The sequence below is a fragment of the Eutrigla gurnardus genome (assembly GCF_963514095.1).
Source record: "Eutrigla gurnardus genome assembly, chromosome: 8".
NCBI lineage: Eukaryota > Metazoa > Chordata > Actinopteri > Perciformes > Triglidae > Eutrigla > Eutrigla gurnardus.
The window spans coordinates 22,479,502-22,495,746 of record NC_139922.1 but is presented as its reverse complement, the minus strand read 5'-3'; the positions used below and the strand labels follow the sequence as shown (position 1 = coordinate 22,495,746).

Genomic DNA, 16,245 nt, shown 5'->3' with positions numbered 1-16,245 from the left:
TGCCCGTTTTCTACCCTCCATGAGGCTCATTAAAGTTTTATCTAAACTAGCCCCGCAGCATTTTAGAGTTAAGATCTCTTTCTGAGACCAAATTGTCATTCTTGATGACTGCACTGCGAATGAACCCCCCGTGTAAATCCGGTTCTCACGCCTTTAAATCGCCGTTATAACTCGTAAGCGAAAAGTGATGCTGCTGATGCAGGTAGCTTACACGGTGTGTGAACACTAAGGGGCGGTACTTTTAACTCCTTTTACTCCCTCCCCTCTGTGCTCCTTAACTTCCGAAGGTAACCCTCTCCTTTCTCCTTTTACCGGTCTTTCTTTCCACGAAAGGTGCCTTTTTCGGGGGAGGGAGCAGCAGGATCACCAAACTGACCCACACTTCCTGATCTGATCTCCGGAGAAAAGACGCTCGAGCGCCCTGAAAGCACCGCGCGTGCACTCCAATGACGCCTCCGCGCGGTCGTATAGCCTAGACAGGTTGTCCTTTTTCTTAATTGCTTCGGTAAATTAATTAACCTCCGCGAGCTGCCAAACCGGAGACAAGAAGGCGTGATCTGAATAGGAGGAAAAGCGACCATGAAGGTAGGAACGACTCCATCAAAGTCCCGCACTTTATTGTCCACATTTCGGCCGCTCACAAGTTAAACAGCGCGTTTTGACATGTGTCCATCCTTCCGCGTTGTTTTGCCCGTAGCAGTGCAGCAGCTGCTAAATTTATAAGCGGCCGCTGTCAGATTTGCACGATAGAGTGTGTGTGTGTGTGTGTGTGTGTGTGTGTGTGTGTGTGTGTGTGTGTGTGTGTGTGTGTGTGTGTGTGTCTGTCGCTCGTCTCTCTCCCCCTCTCTCGCTCTCTCTCTCCCCTCTCTCTCCTCTCTCTCTCCCCTCCAAGGCTCTCAGAGCATCACTGTCCAAATATCCCGTCAGCCGTGCGCATCGCCTCTGACTTTCTCTGGGATACGGTGCTATACCACATCACTGCATTCCCACACTGCTTTTTATGACCACACACCGGCCGCTGCCGCCGCCGCCGCCGCCGCCGCTGCTGCTGCTGCTCTTTAAACAACTCGTATTTATTTGAGTGTTATTGTTGAACCTCAGTCGGGTCAATGTATATAGACGCGTTCAAACGGATCCTCTTTGAAAGGCTGAACTGCTTGAAAAGAATGTGTGTGTGTCAGCGCCAAGGCAGGTCAGTATTTCCCCTAAATAATGAGAAATATGAGAATCTGTTGTGTGTGTAACCCAAGTGTGTGTGTGTGTGTGTGTGTGTGTGTGTGTGTGTGTGTGTGTGTGTGAGAGAGAGAGAGGGTGTGGATGACAGAGTGTGTGTTCATGTAAACTATAGTCAGTGTGTGTGAGACAGAGAGTGATGATGGAGACAGATAATAGGGACAAGGGAGTGTGATTTGACATGAACTTTACCTCCTTTAACAGCAGGTGATATGCATGTGTGTGTGTGTGTGTGTGTGTGTGTGTGTGTGTGTGTGTGTGTGTGTGTGTGAGAGAGAGAGTGAAAACTCAATGAGGATTTGAAAAGTTTGTAGAGAGCTTTTTTTTTTTATAAATCTATGGTGTATTTTTATGTATTTATTTCTATATTTCTTTATTTTTTTTTTGTTACTTTTTCCATCTCCTGCTCCAGAAGTTGTCTGGCTGAAATACGAACACGAGCCCGTGTTGCACCTGTGCCCGTTTTGCCTTGAGAGACTTGCAAAATGTACTTCTGTAGTTCACGGCCAGGTGTAAAAGCATGTGTGCAGTGTGCCTCTCTCTCTCTCTCTCTCTCTCTCTCTCTCTCTCTCTCTCTCTCTCTCTCTCCCTCTCTCTCTCTCTCTCTCTCTGTGTTGTTGCTGTTTGTTCAGGGTGTGTCCCTGCCTCCACACAGGGAGCTCGTTCTGAAGTGATGGATGCTTGACCCTGACTTAATAGTGTGCGTTGCTGTGCATTTGGGGAGCAGTCAAGGTTACGCCGTTGTAATGAATCATTAATTTGTTCTGGAAGGAAGGAGAGTGCCGTCCGTCTGTCCACACACACACACACACACACACACACACTCTGGTCCTCACATTCTTCACTCTTCCTCAGCCCCAGCACCTGTTTTGCTCTACAACTCGGGGCAAAAAGCCTTTGATTCCAGTTTCCAAGTTTGAGCCACCAGTAAGTGGAAATGCATGTCGACTTATGAACAAGACTCTAACAAGAGGTAGAGAGAGAGTGAGATGCATCTACCCCCCCCCCCCCCCCCCCCCATCATAATGCATGTCACCTGGGAGTTGTTGATTGTCTAATTATGTACCTCCTGTGTCCTTCGGCATTATGCATATTAATGCTGCTGTTTTAAGGTGTGGTGAAACAAAGTGTGCATGTGTGTGTGTGTGCGTGTGTGCGTGTGTGTGCATGGCAGTTTACCCTTGACAGGGCAGGGCTACGCAGGCACATTCTCCCATCTGTGGTCCAAACCTTTGCTCCCAGCCACCGCATTTGGATTCTGCGGTTGTAGCCTCCTGCACTATTCTTAGTCCCCGACACTTCATGTGGAGCCTGATATGAAATTTCCACAACAACAACAACAACATCAACATTCCCATGCTGGGACCGCCACTCCCGTTGTCCCTTCCTTTCCCCCCCCCCCCCCAGCTTTGCACCGCGATTCAATTTGGATCGGGATAAGCCGCCGTTAAGTGGTTAGACTCTAACTCGGGTGGCAAATCGATAACTAATCAATGACGGTGTGTGGAGTTACAATTTACACAGTGTCCATATTTGAAATGTCAAGAAGGCAATGACTCCGTGTATCCTTGAGTCAGATCTGAGGTGGACAACGGGGATCAATATCAGGTTGTGAGACAGGCAGCAGGAGCAGGCGAGGGGTCACCTTCACCCATCCCTACTGAATCAGCACTATCTCCCTTGCACACAAACACGCCCACACACACACACACACACACACACACACACACACACACACACACACACACACACACACACACACACACACACATACACACACACTTGAAGGCCCGCTTGGGGTACCAAATTGCGACCTCACAAAAATCCTCATTATAATGAACTGAACCTCTCCGTTTCCTCATGAATAATTCATTTTGTTATTACACTTCTTTCAGACGGTTACCCCACCCTCCTCTGTGTTGATTCTACTATTTCATTCCTCCTGAGAAAGCTACCGCCGGCTCCATTTTTCCTAATTTCTCCTCGCTCCCCCCCCCACCCTCCCTGTTTCTATCTCTCTCATCCATCATAATTGTTAAGAAGCTGATTTGCACTGTTTAATTAAACCGATCGCTCCCTTCCTGATGAGAGCTCGTCTCTTGATTGCAGCTCGGGGGTGTCGTGCATCCCAGGGCAGATTGAGAAAGAGGACCTGTTGTCGTTGAGCGGTGTTCCTTAAGAAGAGCAGTGTGTACGCAAACATGCCCCCCCACCAATGCCCCCATGCCTCGACCTTGATCCTGTGACGCTATAAGACACCGTTTCCCCCAAAGGGAACGCCGCTGAGCCTGTGTTATCCTGCGAGGTGTGTGTGTGTGTGTCCCTCCGATGCTCAACAATGTTTTAATCTTACACTAAGTCCCTTTTGTATGGTCAACACAAGAGCAGCTTTAATGAAACCACACACTGGAATAGATTGTGGATTTATTGATGGCGTGCAGAGGACAGCGAATGTACTTTTCATTCCATGTATTCTTATCAGCTTTTTTTTCCTTCCATGTATTGAGTTCATATCGAGAGAATCCGTGCACGTTTAGACCACCGTGTATGACAGAGGGAGATATTTTGTGTTGTTTGTTTTTGTTTTTTTTCAAACCACAATCATTTAATCTTTTATTTTTAAATCTGCCACTGCTGTCTGTGTTGTGTTGAGCACTCGCGTGCCCTAGATTTGCAAGTGAGCGAGCATCAGGGAGCTTTAGTGCACCCCACGTCGCTCGCTCAGTTTGGTGTAAACGTTCGGCGGTGGAGGTCGGGTCACAGACGTCAGATGAGACGGCGAAGTCGGAGCACAGACGCGCGACGTCCTCGTGCGTTCTTGTCTGCCTGCAGATGAATTTAAGGCCGCCGGTTATCTAAGATGCCTTACTTGTCTGACCTCTAACACCAGCAATGGGAGGATGCTGTAAGATTAGCAGCAGTGTGTCTCACTGCAGGTTGGAGTGAAGAGAGGAGCTTAGCGTTCGATGTGTGGGATGGGCTCGGGTTAGTTTGTTTTCCTCACCTGCGCTCGGCACCGAATACCTCCTCTGTACGTATAGAGGGCGAACTCGCAGTCTGACTTTCATTACAGAATCTTTTTTGATTTAATCGGTGGAAACGTTTGAACGTTTGATGATGTTAAGCTTAGATTTAAAATTAATCAGCAACCATTCTGATGATTAATTAATCGTCCAATTAATTTCTGTAGCAGAAACGTTTCACATTCATTGATTCCAGCTTCTCAGCTAGAAGGGGCTGCTGGTTTTCTTTGTGTTATGGGACAGTAAACTATAGATATGTGTGGGCTTTGGGCAGATAGAAGACATCCCTTTGATGAAATGAATCAATCATGTACATAGTGGCTCGTATAATACCGTCAAATAATGTGTCTGCAGCTTATTAACTATCGACAATATTCTGTCTATTTCTTCACTATCATTGGGTTGGAATGCAGCAGATAAATCAATATGGAAACTAATCAATATCAATATACACAATGATGTCAAGAAAGAAGAAACAGCAAATTCTTGAAAGTCTAACCAGGAAATAGTTGGTAATACTCCTTGACTAAGATCAACATTGAAGCTATTATTCACACAGGCCACTGTGTTCTGACGATTGCTCTCTTATAGTTTACCTTTGGCTGTGCAGTAACGGTGCACAAGGTCACTTTATTATGTAACCATCAGTCGTGCTGACTTTGGTCTGGCTTATGCAGACTTACAAAGAGTCTTTGCACTGGCAGTGAGGCCCTCAAATGGAGCCATTAGGCATGCTGGTCACACGCGTGCTGACAGAACACACAGTCGGTCCATCAATACTCTCCAAAATTCTCCCATTTAAGGCAAGACGCTTTGTTGAACTTTCAGTGAGCATGCATAAAACACCAAATGAGCTTACATAAATGCATGAAGCATTCTAGCTGCGCTAATTGGCTAATTTCATTATCATAGACCTCATTTAGAGCAGAAACAGAGAGGGAGCAACGGCGTCCGACTCCACCGAGTCAAACCCACGAGAAAGCTCTTCTGAGCGTAAAAGCCGCTCCGCTACTCATGCAGTGCAAGTAAAAAGCTGTTCGGTGACGTGGACGTTTCCCGGGTTGGACAATCAGACCCGGGAGTTGGAATTAGAGCAAGATCTCACGGCGGAAAGCTGATTGTGTGGAAAGTTTCCCCGTCTTTTGCAGAAGTTGAACAAACTCTGCCGCGGTCAAAGCCGATTATCTCAGAGAGCAAGCGACCAGCTGAGAGAAGGCTTTGATGGGGATGAGGCCCGGCGTCTAGATAGACATCAGGAACATGGTGAGAATCACGAGAGCTGACAGTCACTGCTTTCACCATCCACTGACATCGCTGATGTCACTGATAGCGGCTGTTAGGATAGGTGTTTGAGCGGTGAAGTTCATGTACGTTTCAAATGGAAGTAAGTGTTCTTTGGGCTTCGCCCTGCTGGATAAATCCAGTTGTTTTTGTTTTCCACTTCTACAATTCTACCGAGCAATTCAATTATTCACCCGTCTTAATTGAGGCTTTTTTCCATACGACCTTTTCTTTTCCCCCCCCTGAAGGTCTTTCAAGATGCTCTCCACAACAATGTCAAGTGCTATTCCCTCATGTCCTTGGTTCATCGCTTCAAGTTCACTTTGAATTATTGAGCTCCATGGCAAAGCTCATCTGTGTAACTTTAATAAATTAACACCCTTGAGATCCAACTTAATATGTCCTGTAATAAAGATGTTTCGCCCATGACTATGAGCTGCCAGGGGGTAAAGTGTTCCCAGCTAGAATTTGATAGCATAGGAGCTGACATTTTAGCATTATTATGATTATTGCAGTTACAATATTACATATTACAACAATTGGGATGTTGAGTTTGTCAAGATGAAGCTTAAATGCTCTCTCTTTAAGTGGAAAATGTGCTCAATCAACTAAGAACAATGAATGTTCTCTAGATAGTTCAAACATTCGGGGCTGAAAGGCACATTTCAAGCAGAAAACACGGTGTGGCACAGCTGTTTATACTACACACGGAGTCACTACAGCCTCCAGCATTTGCTTTATGCTTTCTGATTTAAACCAATATACTGTAGTGTGTAAATACAAAAAAATACAACTCCCAAGAATAGCCTTGAAGTCAAGAGGATGTGTGTTGTGCCATTGACAGATTTGCTGCGGTTTGAGATTACACTGGAAGTCCGGGGTTGCAGGCTTTAGAGATCCTGAGCGGGTCGCCGCTGAGGAAGTCAGTGAAACCAGATCTGTGCTGGTCAGCTCTTTTCTGGCCCAAAGGTCAGGAATCTCAATAGAGGATTCTTTTTATAGGGCTAGATATCCTTGAACCCATATCGTCTCATTCTATCCATCTAATAGAAGTGTTGTTAGCTCTTTATTATTACTCTGGTGTACTGTGTGTGTGTGTGTGTGTGTGTGTGTGTGTGTGTGTGTGTGTGTGTGTGTGTGTGTGTAGCCATCCGACACGGCCCAATGATCTCAATAATCCACCTCTTTGAGACTGAAGTACCTCAACAACTATTTGATGGATTTCCATGAAATTATCTGCACACATTCATGGTTCCCAGATGATAAACCCTACAGTCTTTCATCATCCTTTGACATTTCCTCTAGCACTACCATGAAGGTGTTTTTTTGGTGAATCATCTCAACAACTGTACATTTAGTAGTGACATCCCCTCAGGATGAATTGTAATAACTTGGGTGATCCTCTGACTGTTCATCTCGCGCCATCATCAGGTCTAATTCTGAATTTGTTTATGACCTAATATGCAAAACTCTCCCATCAACTTATCTTTTGTATTAATCATTAAAAAGACAGATATATTTTATTGGTCCCTCTTGTGGGAAATTCAGTTTTAGCAAATGTTAGCATGCTATGACACTAAATATTAGCATGTAAGCATTGTCACTGTGAACGTGTTAGCATGCTAACTCAGACCACCACTGTGTGCCTACAGCCCCAGCGTCTTTTTACTGAATTAATGGGAAGAGTCTGAGTGAGTGAAGGTCATCGTTGCACCTTCTCTTCACTTTACTGTCACATATTGCTGCAGCATTACAGCTTAAATCACAGAATATTACATTCTTTCAAATGACTGATTAATTTAAGTCAGCAAAATGGAAGTTACAGAGACTTAAGCTCCTTTACTGTGAGTTTTCCCCAATGAAACAGAATATTTGAGTTTGTGGATTTATATCAAATCCTTCGCATTTGATTGGACAACTAAAGTGGGCCTGCTCATAGCGTGATATGAAGACTGTGGCTCCACAAACACCCCCGTTGTCACTAAAAGTTGCAGATTGATTGATGGATATCTGTCATGATAGTATATATTAGATAACTGGTTGGTACCAGCTAACGTAAGCACACTTCATATTTGGTTTTACAGTAAGAAAACATGATTGGATTGTGTTTTGTGAAATATTTGCCCAATATGACTGGAAATGCAATCTAAAAAGGGTTTAAAGGTCAATTCCATTTAATTTAGAATTGAGTCATAGCGTGACACAGAATGACACGACTGTTTGAGATGACACACCTCTGTCACAAGCAGTACATTCGTCCCCGGCCTCGATGGCGACCTAGCGCTGTGTTTTAAGTGCACACAGCAGGATGAGTGTGCCGTTTATAGCATCAACACCAGCAGCAGAGTGAGAGCAGAGCCGTGTCAGGGTGTGTCTGCGGCGGGACAAGTCCAGGCTTCTGTGGACCTGACAGGCTGTGGCTCATTAAACCCCCGTCAGACGCAGGGGATCCAGACACCAGCCACAGCCTGGGCAACACGCTGCCTCCACGAACAGGATGTAGCAACCCGGTCTCATGGGAAGGTGTATAAAAACATGACATTTCCACATGTCATTAGTACGCATTTTAGTTTTTCTGCTTGCCATTTATATGCCACTTTTTGCATGTAATTTATACGCCAAGGGGTTAGAATTGTGTAACGGCCTTTTGCGTGTCACTTAACATTACGTCGTTATCGTGAAGGTTGAGGGAACAAAACCACTTTGTTAAGTTTTGGAAAAACGTTATGGTCGGCCTTAACATAACTACGTCAACTGGTAAAGTAAAATGCGTACATAAACTATACATATATACGGAAAACACAATGCTGAACTGATCACCTGGGTCTAAGGTCTGTGTCTGTTTGACCCCTCCGCCTCCTTAACCTACATTTTATACTACGTCACTCGCTACAGTTACGTTGGCTTGAATGCCATGTGGTCAGTACAGACTACATGGCCTTCAAGCAAGGCCGTGCCAAAGTGCTCAATGACCTAATTGTTGTGTCATTAATACACCATTTGGTGAGACTGGGCTGAATGTAGGGAGACGGTTAGGTCCACTATGACAGGATAAAACCCCGGACCTATCAGTTGTTTTATTCTTAGCATTTTAATCATTACTGCCAACTGCTGAGAAATTCTGAGAAATATTTAGACGAAGCTTGAAGAGACTAACGGCTTATAGATTATTATTGTTCAAGGATTGATGCATATTGGTTGTGTGTGATTAGATGGAAAAACAGATGATGTTTTTATTCTCTTCCTCGCGACTCACTTAATGCAAGCTGTATTACAGTGTTTTCTGTGTGGGGGCGGACGGCTGGTTGGCTTTGGAAGAAGCAGGTCGGCAATGTTGCCGCAGAAGGTTTCACAGTGGGGTAGAGAGAGAGAGAGAGAGGGAGAGGGACTGGGGGCGCTGTTTGGCAAGGATGAAGCGATAAGCATAATTTCAGGTTGGTGTAAACAGCCCTACTTGTTTGATCGCATTTGATTCAAAGGTGCGTGGAACAACATTGACAGCCTTTTTTGCTTTGAAACTGAAGACTGAATTGCAAGTAGTGCAGTTTTTGGGGGGGTTCTAGATGAACCAGCTCAACCGTTTCCCAAACTCTGACTCATGTCGTCCGAGCCAAAGTCCCGCAAGGTCAAACGAGTGAGTCCTATGCCAACCCCGGGCCGCCCGGCGCCTCTCGATCTCTGTCTGACCTCTGTACTTCCCTTTTTCTCTCCCATGGCTCCATCTAAGTTACACATTTCTATTTCTGCTTTCACTCTTGCCTTCCCCTTCCCTTTATTTATCCGTCTCTATAAGAAGCCACCAGGGGCCCCCTCTTTTAGCCGAGCAGCAGGAGGAGAGGCTGGAAGAAGAGGATCCCTGTCAGATCTGCCAGTTGAATGACCAGCCATGTGGAAAGGATTAGTTATTATATCCTGTCCTTCGCTCACTCTTTAAAGCGGTCTCATTAGGACTGCTGGACCGGAGCACCCAGGGGTGCCCCCGCTAGCAGCGGGTTTGGTGATGCGTTCAGGGAAGCCCTGGCCGCGTTATCCCACCACATCACAGTCGCACAGTGGCTTAAGAGGATTGGATCTTGGCGGAGTGATGTGTAATTGCTAATCTCCTGAGCACAATGGGACTGAAGATCAGGCTTATCCATTAGGAACATTGCATTTGAACATGTTTGTGTTGGTGTAGCATCCCACAGTAAGTTTAAGAGGATAGTCTGACATATGGGGAAATACGTTCTATTCGTGAAGTGGTTAGCTTAGCTTAGCATAAAGAATGAAGGCAGCCTGGCTCTCTTCAAGTGTAGAAAAAAATAATTAGATACCAGGACTTCTGAAGCTCATAAACACACACATAAATAATCTGAAAAAAAAAGTGTTTTGGCATTGTTCAAGGTAATTCCTTTACCTTTAAGTTGCTTGTTATATACCTGCCAACATATACACCTTTTACAGTATATCTGCAATAATCTCATATTAGTCTCTATACCAGCATGGCTAATGTATCGGTCTAGCTTCCAGGACATAACTCAAGACTAGCTGTCGCCGGTCTTTATGCTAAACTAAGCTAAGCTAACACTTAGCATGGGACAATATTTACATTTACATGTATTTACAATATGAAAATATATTTTTTTACGATTATCCCTCCAAAATAATTGTGATTCATCAAATACTTGGGAAAAAATGGGACTAAAACATACTGGAATCACTTTACATTTAATCTTTTTTAACAACAATCAAATAATCTAAAATAAGATCATCATAAATTATAAGATCTCCCTGCATTAAGAAAGGATAAATAAGCCTTTTCAAGTCACGGATATGAGATTGATCTTCTCTTCTAACTCCTCTCAAGAAATTATCATATTTCCTCAAATGTCAAACCATTCCTTTGATAGCGGGCTCTGCCTGTTGATCTACATGCGGTGTTTGTCTTTTGGATTCTTGTGAGCCCACCTCTGTTGTCCTGTTTGTGTCAAGGTGACAGTGCAGCTCTGATGATGTCAGAGGAACGTTGTCCACTCTCTCCGGCCATCACAGCTGTCAAGCCGCTGTCGACTCAAACAAATCTTCACCATGTCAGCCGCATCCTCAGCCCCGCACACACACACACACACACACACACACACACACACACACACACACACACACACACACACACACACACACACACACACACACAGACACACACACAGACACACACACAAATACAAAGATGCTCCCCTGGAAACATGTTGCTGCAAAAACACACATGAGCAAACAATCGGAGAATCTGTCCCGAGGAATACACTGCACAAACAAACTGGGGGCAATTATTCATTGTCTAGAAAAGTCTATAACAATCTATATTTGTGCGAAAGCATAATGCATCATGGTAGATACCGAAATGACTCTGACTGCTGCAGTGTTGGACTGCAGCTACAGGCTGCTGGCTCACCTGTGGTAATGCGTGTGCGTTCATTCAGTGACCCGTGCCTTTATTGGACACAAACTGGATTTTCCCATGTGACTGAAGATGTGCTGGAATGTGCACTACCTCCGCTGTTGTGTGTTTACATGAAAACATGACTTCAGCCTGCAGCGAGTGCAGTGAGCATGAGGGAGCGTCTAGTCTTTAGGGTGGACGGTCGTGTACTCCGCTGTAGTATGTTTGCATAAAACAAAGGCACAGTTCCCATGTGTTGTCTTGTTCCCGACTTCCAGGCTGTCTCAGGGAAAACACCCTAACCTGTTAAGCTGGAATTATTCATGACTCCTGACAATTCTGAACACTCCCCGCAAAAAACAACCTCCTGTCTGAAATCACAGGTTCTTTCCCAATTGCTTGTGATGTAATTGACACTTGTGTACCGTCTCGCACCTTCAGCTCACCCTCCAATCCTGTTTCCCTTTTTTTTTTTTATCTCCCCAGCTCGTTTGCCATGTCTAAGACAGCGGTGAAGAAGCTGCACTGGCGCTCCAAGGTGCAGGACAGCTTCGTCCCCTTGCTGGGCTCGTCGGGGGAGCTGGGGATCGCCGTTGGTGGAGGAGCGGACTATGGAGAGTTTCCGTTTGTCACGGCGGCTCCGGGAGGCGGACTCACAGTGGGGGATGTCATCCTGGAGATTGGGGGAACACCGGTGCTAGGGATGACATTGGGAGATGTCCGTGGCGTCCTCAACTCCTGCCCTCATCCGATACGCATCAAAACTGTGTCACCAGGTATGACTCAGCATTAGTCTGTGGCTCATTGTTTCTAATTGACACACATTGCGTTGCCTCTCCTGCTGCTAATGGCAATTACGTATCCCACATCGGCCATAATAATGCCTTCAATCTTTAATTTGCACACCATTGCCCTTATACTTTATCGGGCGACACCCACACAATCAAGAATGCTGGAGCCCGAGCTGTCATCCATAATAATGTTACTCAATAACCCTCAGCTGACTCTCACAAGGCAAAATCTGCAGCCTCTAGCGTTCCGAAGCTGCTTTGCACTCGTCAAACAGTCTGGATATGTCAAGGCGATCGGTCAATATGTGGGTCGGGGGGTCAAACCATCTGATGACACATGACACGAGTGTGGCGGTATAGCTGTCTGTCACCCGCGGGAGGCCTTGATGTTTCGAACAGGGGGACGGGCGTAACGGATGTCTTCGTTGGCTCCGAACAGAGCAATATGTCACCGGAGTGTCACCTGACCGCTGTTCCCGATGGCCTTGCTTTGCCAGATTGATTGCTGATTTGGCCGCAGGGGTGTAAATGGGAACCTTTGGCTCCCGGCTCCTCGGCTGCTGGTAGATCTATTATCATTTCTGAAGTCAGGCCCAGCCCTCCCTGGGCAGCGTGACTGCACAGTAGTGTGGACAGTGATGGATGAGCTGATGCACCGGCTCCCTGTACCACACCTCCTCCTACTCCTACTCCTACTACGACTCCCTCTGCTCCAGCGTCTCAAACGCAGGACCCCAGACTACGTCCCTCCAGAGGCAGGCAGCAGTTTAAAGCTTTTTAGCTAATACCGGTGCTATCCTTCTATATTTGTCCATCAAATGTTTGCACAGTTAAAGGTTGCATCACTCGTTTTCCACATGGCCGCAGTCTTTGTATTGCTTTTAACCTTGACATCTGTCTGCCCTTTTGAAACGGTAGCCCATATGTCTGCGCAATTAAAATTCTTCGCAAACGCGCAAGCGTAGTCGGCTCATCCGAGAGCTGATGGTGAGATCACAATTTTGCTCTTCGACATACGAGAAACACAGCAGCTGTTTCATAACATAATGAACAAAAGTCCATCCTTTTCCCTAAAAGGCAGCTGGCTAGATTAATTTCCCTTTTACAGACAGCAGCCATATGTGGCCGCTTGTATTGTACATACGTGCCGGACTGCCTCCGGTATTAAAGTTATACCTCGATGACATTTTTTTTTTTTTAATAGCTCGCAATTAAGTCTGCGACTGGGCAGAGCCGCCGTAGCAGACTGTGGGGGTTGGGGGGGGGGGGGGGGGGGGGGAGGTAGGAGGTGATGGGGGAGCGGATGATAGCCGGGCGGCAGCCTGTCAGGGAAGCACCGACAGAGCGCTCGTCTGTCAAGCCGGAGATGCTCTCAGCCAATCCATAACAGCAAGTGACCTGTCATCAGAGGCCATAAAGCAATTGGGATGATATGAAGAGATCAGATAGAGGAAGCTGAGCCGTGATGATCAGCTCTGCCTGACCCGGTGACAGCCTCAACTGTTGTGTCTGGAGCCATTAACCATCCGATTTTTATACATTTATCTATCCGGAAAACGGATTTTATACTCAGGATGTACGTGAGGTGATAAAGAGACATCAGTGGGTGTTAATGTGAACGTCTAGGTTGTAAAATGATGCCGTTAAATCAAGCCTGGCAGCAGGAAGGATTTAAATAAATATCGGCCTCTATTTGACGGGCTACAAACAAATCTTAGTGAATATACGGCATCAGAGTGTTTGTGCTTACGAGCTGATTTATTAATGTCTCCCCCCCTCTCTCTCTCTCTCTCTCTGCTTCTTCCTCTCCCTGCCACACTTGTACCTTTGCCCTTCCCTCAGGCTCCACATTGTGCAAGGATCTCAGGTTGTATCTGAGCAAGTGCTTCACTCCCAGCTCAGTGGACAGCCAGCTTCAGCAGGTCATCCGGGAGAACCTCTACCTCCGCGCTGTACCTTGTGAGTCCTTTGTTTGGGGGGGGTTCTCTCTTTAAGTCTTGAGTTGCAGATCTTTGTCCTGTCATGTGCATATATGTGTTATTTAAGCCTAATATTAAGTGCATTTCCAATGTGCTCGCACCAGAGATATTACTCTCAAGGGGTTACTTTATCTTTCAACTCATGGTGGATATTTAGCAGACGTACATTGCTGTCTGCCTCAATACTGGACTAGTTTCAAATATTGTTGTCCCCTTTGATCACATGAACACAAACACATGAGGAAATAGGGTCCAGGTTTAAAAATACCCATACCCTTTAAGTGACGGACCTCATTAATTCTTTGATAACACGTCTTATGTTTGCCACAATGTGAATAACCTGGTGTTAATTGACTTTTAAGCCTACAGAACTGTTTTTCACACTTCCTCGTGTTAGTGTATGCAAGCAGCACTGACGGGATTTAATGAAATCAAGAGGGGGGAAAAAAAACACGACATCTTGTTGGTCTGTTTATAAGACTAAAGTGAGACAGAAAATTAAAATGCAGGCTGTTTTGGACATCTCCATAGCAACACTGCATTGTTACAACACTGGGTTTATCCTCGGCGGCAGGCTCCCCCTTACAATCCTCGCCCCCTGTGCTCCGGGATATTACTTTGTTTGGGTGGTGGTAAAACGGCATTAAATCTGACGGTAGTTGGGATTGACAGGTTTTTTTTTTATTATTAGTGCAGCTTTTGTGTCATCCCCTGAAAAAAAGAGACCCGTAGTTCACAGGCAGTTTTCAGTTTGATGCTTATGAATCAAGCACAATAGCAGCCAAAGGCAGCTAGTTGTAGTACATCTGTTGCTGTCTTAATCCTCTATAATATGACGTCACTGGAGAGGATGAGAGCTATAGTAGCCGGGTTTTCTGAGAAAGATCTGTGCTTCTGGTGTCACACACTGCACTCCAATTTTTGCTTCTTTTTTTTCATCGTTCGCGTTATAGTACGGAGGAGACGGACCACCTAGTGTGTCCGCGGTCTTAACCTTGCCGTGGCAGTGTGGAGTTGCAGCTAATCTCTCCTTTAGTCCAGGAAGTAGGTCATGTGGGACAGTCTGCCACCGCGACACACGGCCCGCCCGCTGACAGAACAAGGCACAGGTCAAAACTCACGCGATGGTGCAAGAAATACAAAAAACTGGCTCACTTATATACAGCATGCATATTCATATTCATATTATGGTAAAATTGGAGTTTTATTCAGATGAAACCTTCTCATTACTTATCCCCGCACCCATGCATGTACAAGCATCTGCTTTGCACGACTAAATATGACAGCAATTAGCTATTTCAGAATATGGATAAAGTGAATGAGATGGATAAAAAGAGGCAAATACAAATTTTGGATTCATCAGTAAATTAATTTCTGGGATACACAATGTACTGGCACAAGATTGTAATATAATGGATAAAGCAGTCCAGCCTCCCCCTCTTACCAGTGGTGTCAAACTTTAGAAACAACCTCCCATCTCTTGAGTGCTGCCTTTTTGTGAGAAGTGACAACAAGGCAGGCTCAGCGTAATCCTCTGATCTGCTGGAGATGTCCCAGTAAGATGCCGTTGTTCTCATGCCGATACCGACACACACACGCAGCTAGCGCGCCACCAGCTCGGTCCCGAGGCGGCTTAGAAACCGTCACGTCACATTGTCAGACCACTCACAGATCTATAGGAGCAGATTCTTTTGTGTCCTTTTGTTGTTGTTTTTCCCATCGAGGAGGCAGCTGTGCTTGATGCTGAGGAGGAGTTTTCATCAGTGGCTCATTGTGGCCCCCTTCAGGATCATATGTATGTTCCTCCTGTCTCAGGAGACTCTTTTCTGTAGTTTCTTAGTTTGTGGATAACCTAAAACAGAATTACCTGGGATAAAGATTAAAATGTCTTAAAATGTTTTTATTACTGCAAGGGAGCAAAAATAGTATGACGGGGGCCTCAGTATTGAGTTAGATTTTTAACATTTAGATGCTGTTTCTTCTTCTGTAACTGTGGCTTAATACTGCTGTGCTATTTAGAGGACATTATTCCCCGAATCCTTTTGATGAGACAATGTTCTCTGATGTTGGAGCTGGCACTGATGCAATAAATATCATTACAAAGGCTCAGTCAGGAGGGCAGTGCATAAAAATGGAAATGAATGACAGAATTAAGTAAATGCCGCCTATTGTATCAATAATAGAGGAGGGGGGGGAATTAAATTAAAAGCAAATGTCTATTAGCTCCAAAGTGGAGGAGGGGCAGAGTGCAGTCTAATGGCGCTTTGGGCTCACGCTGAAGCAGACAGCATGCTAACCGTGAAGCCTTGGGGGAGCAGGTAAATGTGTAGTGTTCATGTTCAGTGCAGTAAAACAAACCATTTTATATAACACAGCTTTCTATTACATAATCATGAAAACGACCCTTTTTTTAAAAAATGCATTCCCCTGTTCATATAATGTCTGTGTGCAAGACCTTACATTAACTCCTCCTGAACTTTCCCATCCATATTTTTTTATAATCACAATGTGCCCTTGGATGA

General features: G+C 45.4%; 1 protein-coding gene across 4 annotated transcripts in view; it reads left to right on the top strand.

The window, feature by feature from the left end:
• Positions 1-358: 358 nt before the first annotated feature.
• Positions 359-16,245, top strand: part of magixb (MAGI family member, X-linked b) — a 35,528-nt gene continuing 19,641 nt past the window's right edge. For 3 of the 4 annotated variants that reach the window (XM_084014506.1, XM_084014508.1, XM_084014509.1), the window contains exons 1-3: positions 951-1,192; positions 11,440-11,729; positions 13,587-13,703. In XM_084014506.1, the coding sequence (XP_083870632.1) occupies positions 1,110-1,192; positions 11,440-11,729; positions 13,587-13,703 (490 nt within the window). In that variant the 5' untranslated portion in view covers positions 951-1,109. Of the gene's footprint in view, positions 586-950; positions 1,193-11,439; positions 11,730-13,586; positions 13,704-16,245 lie in introns of those variants that run through there. The other variant, XM_084014507.1, reaches the window with a different exon arrangement.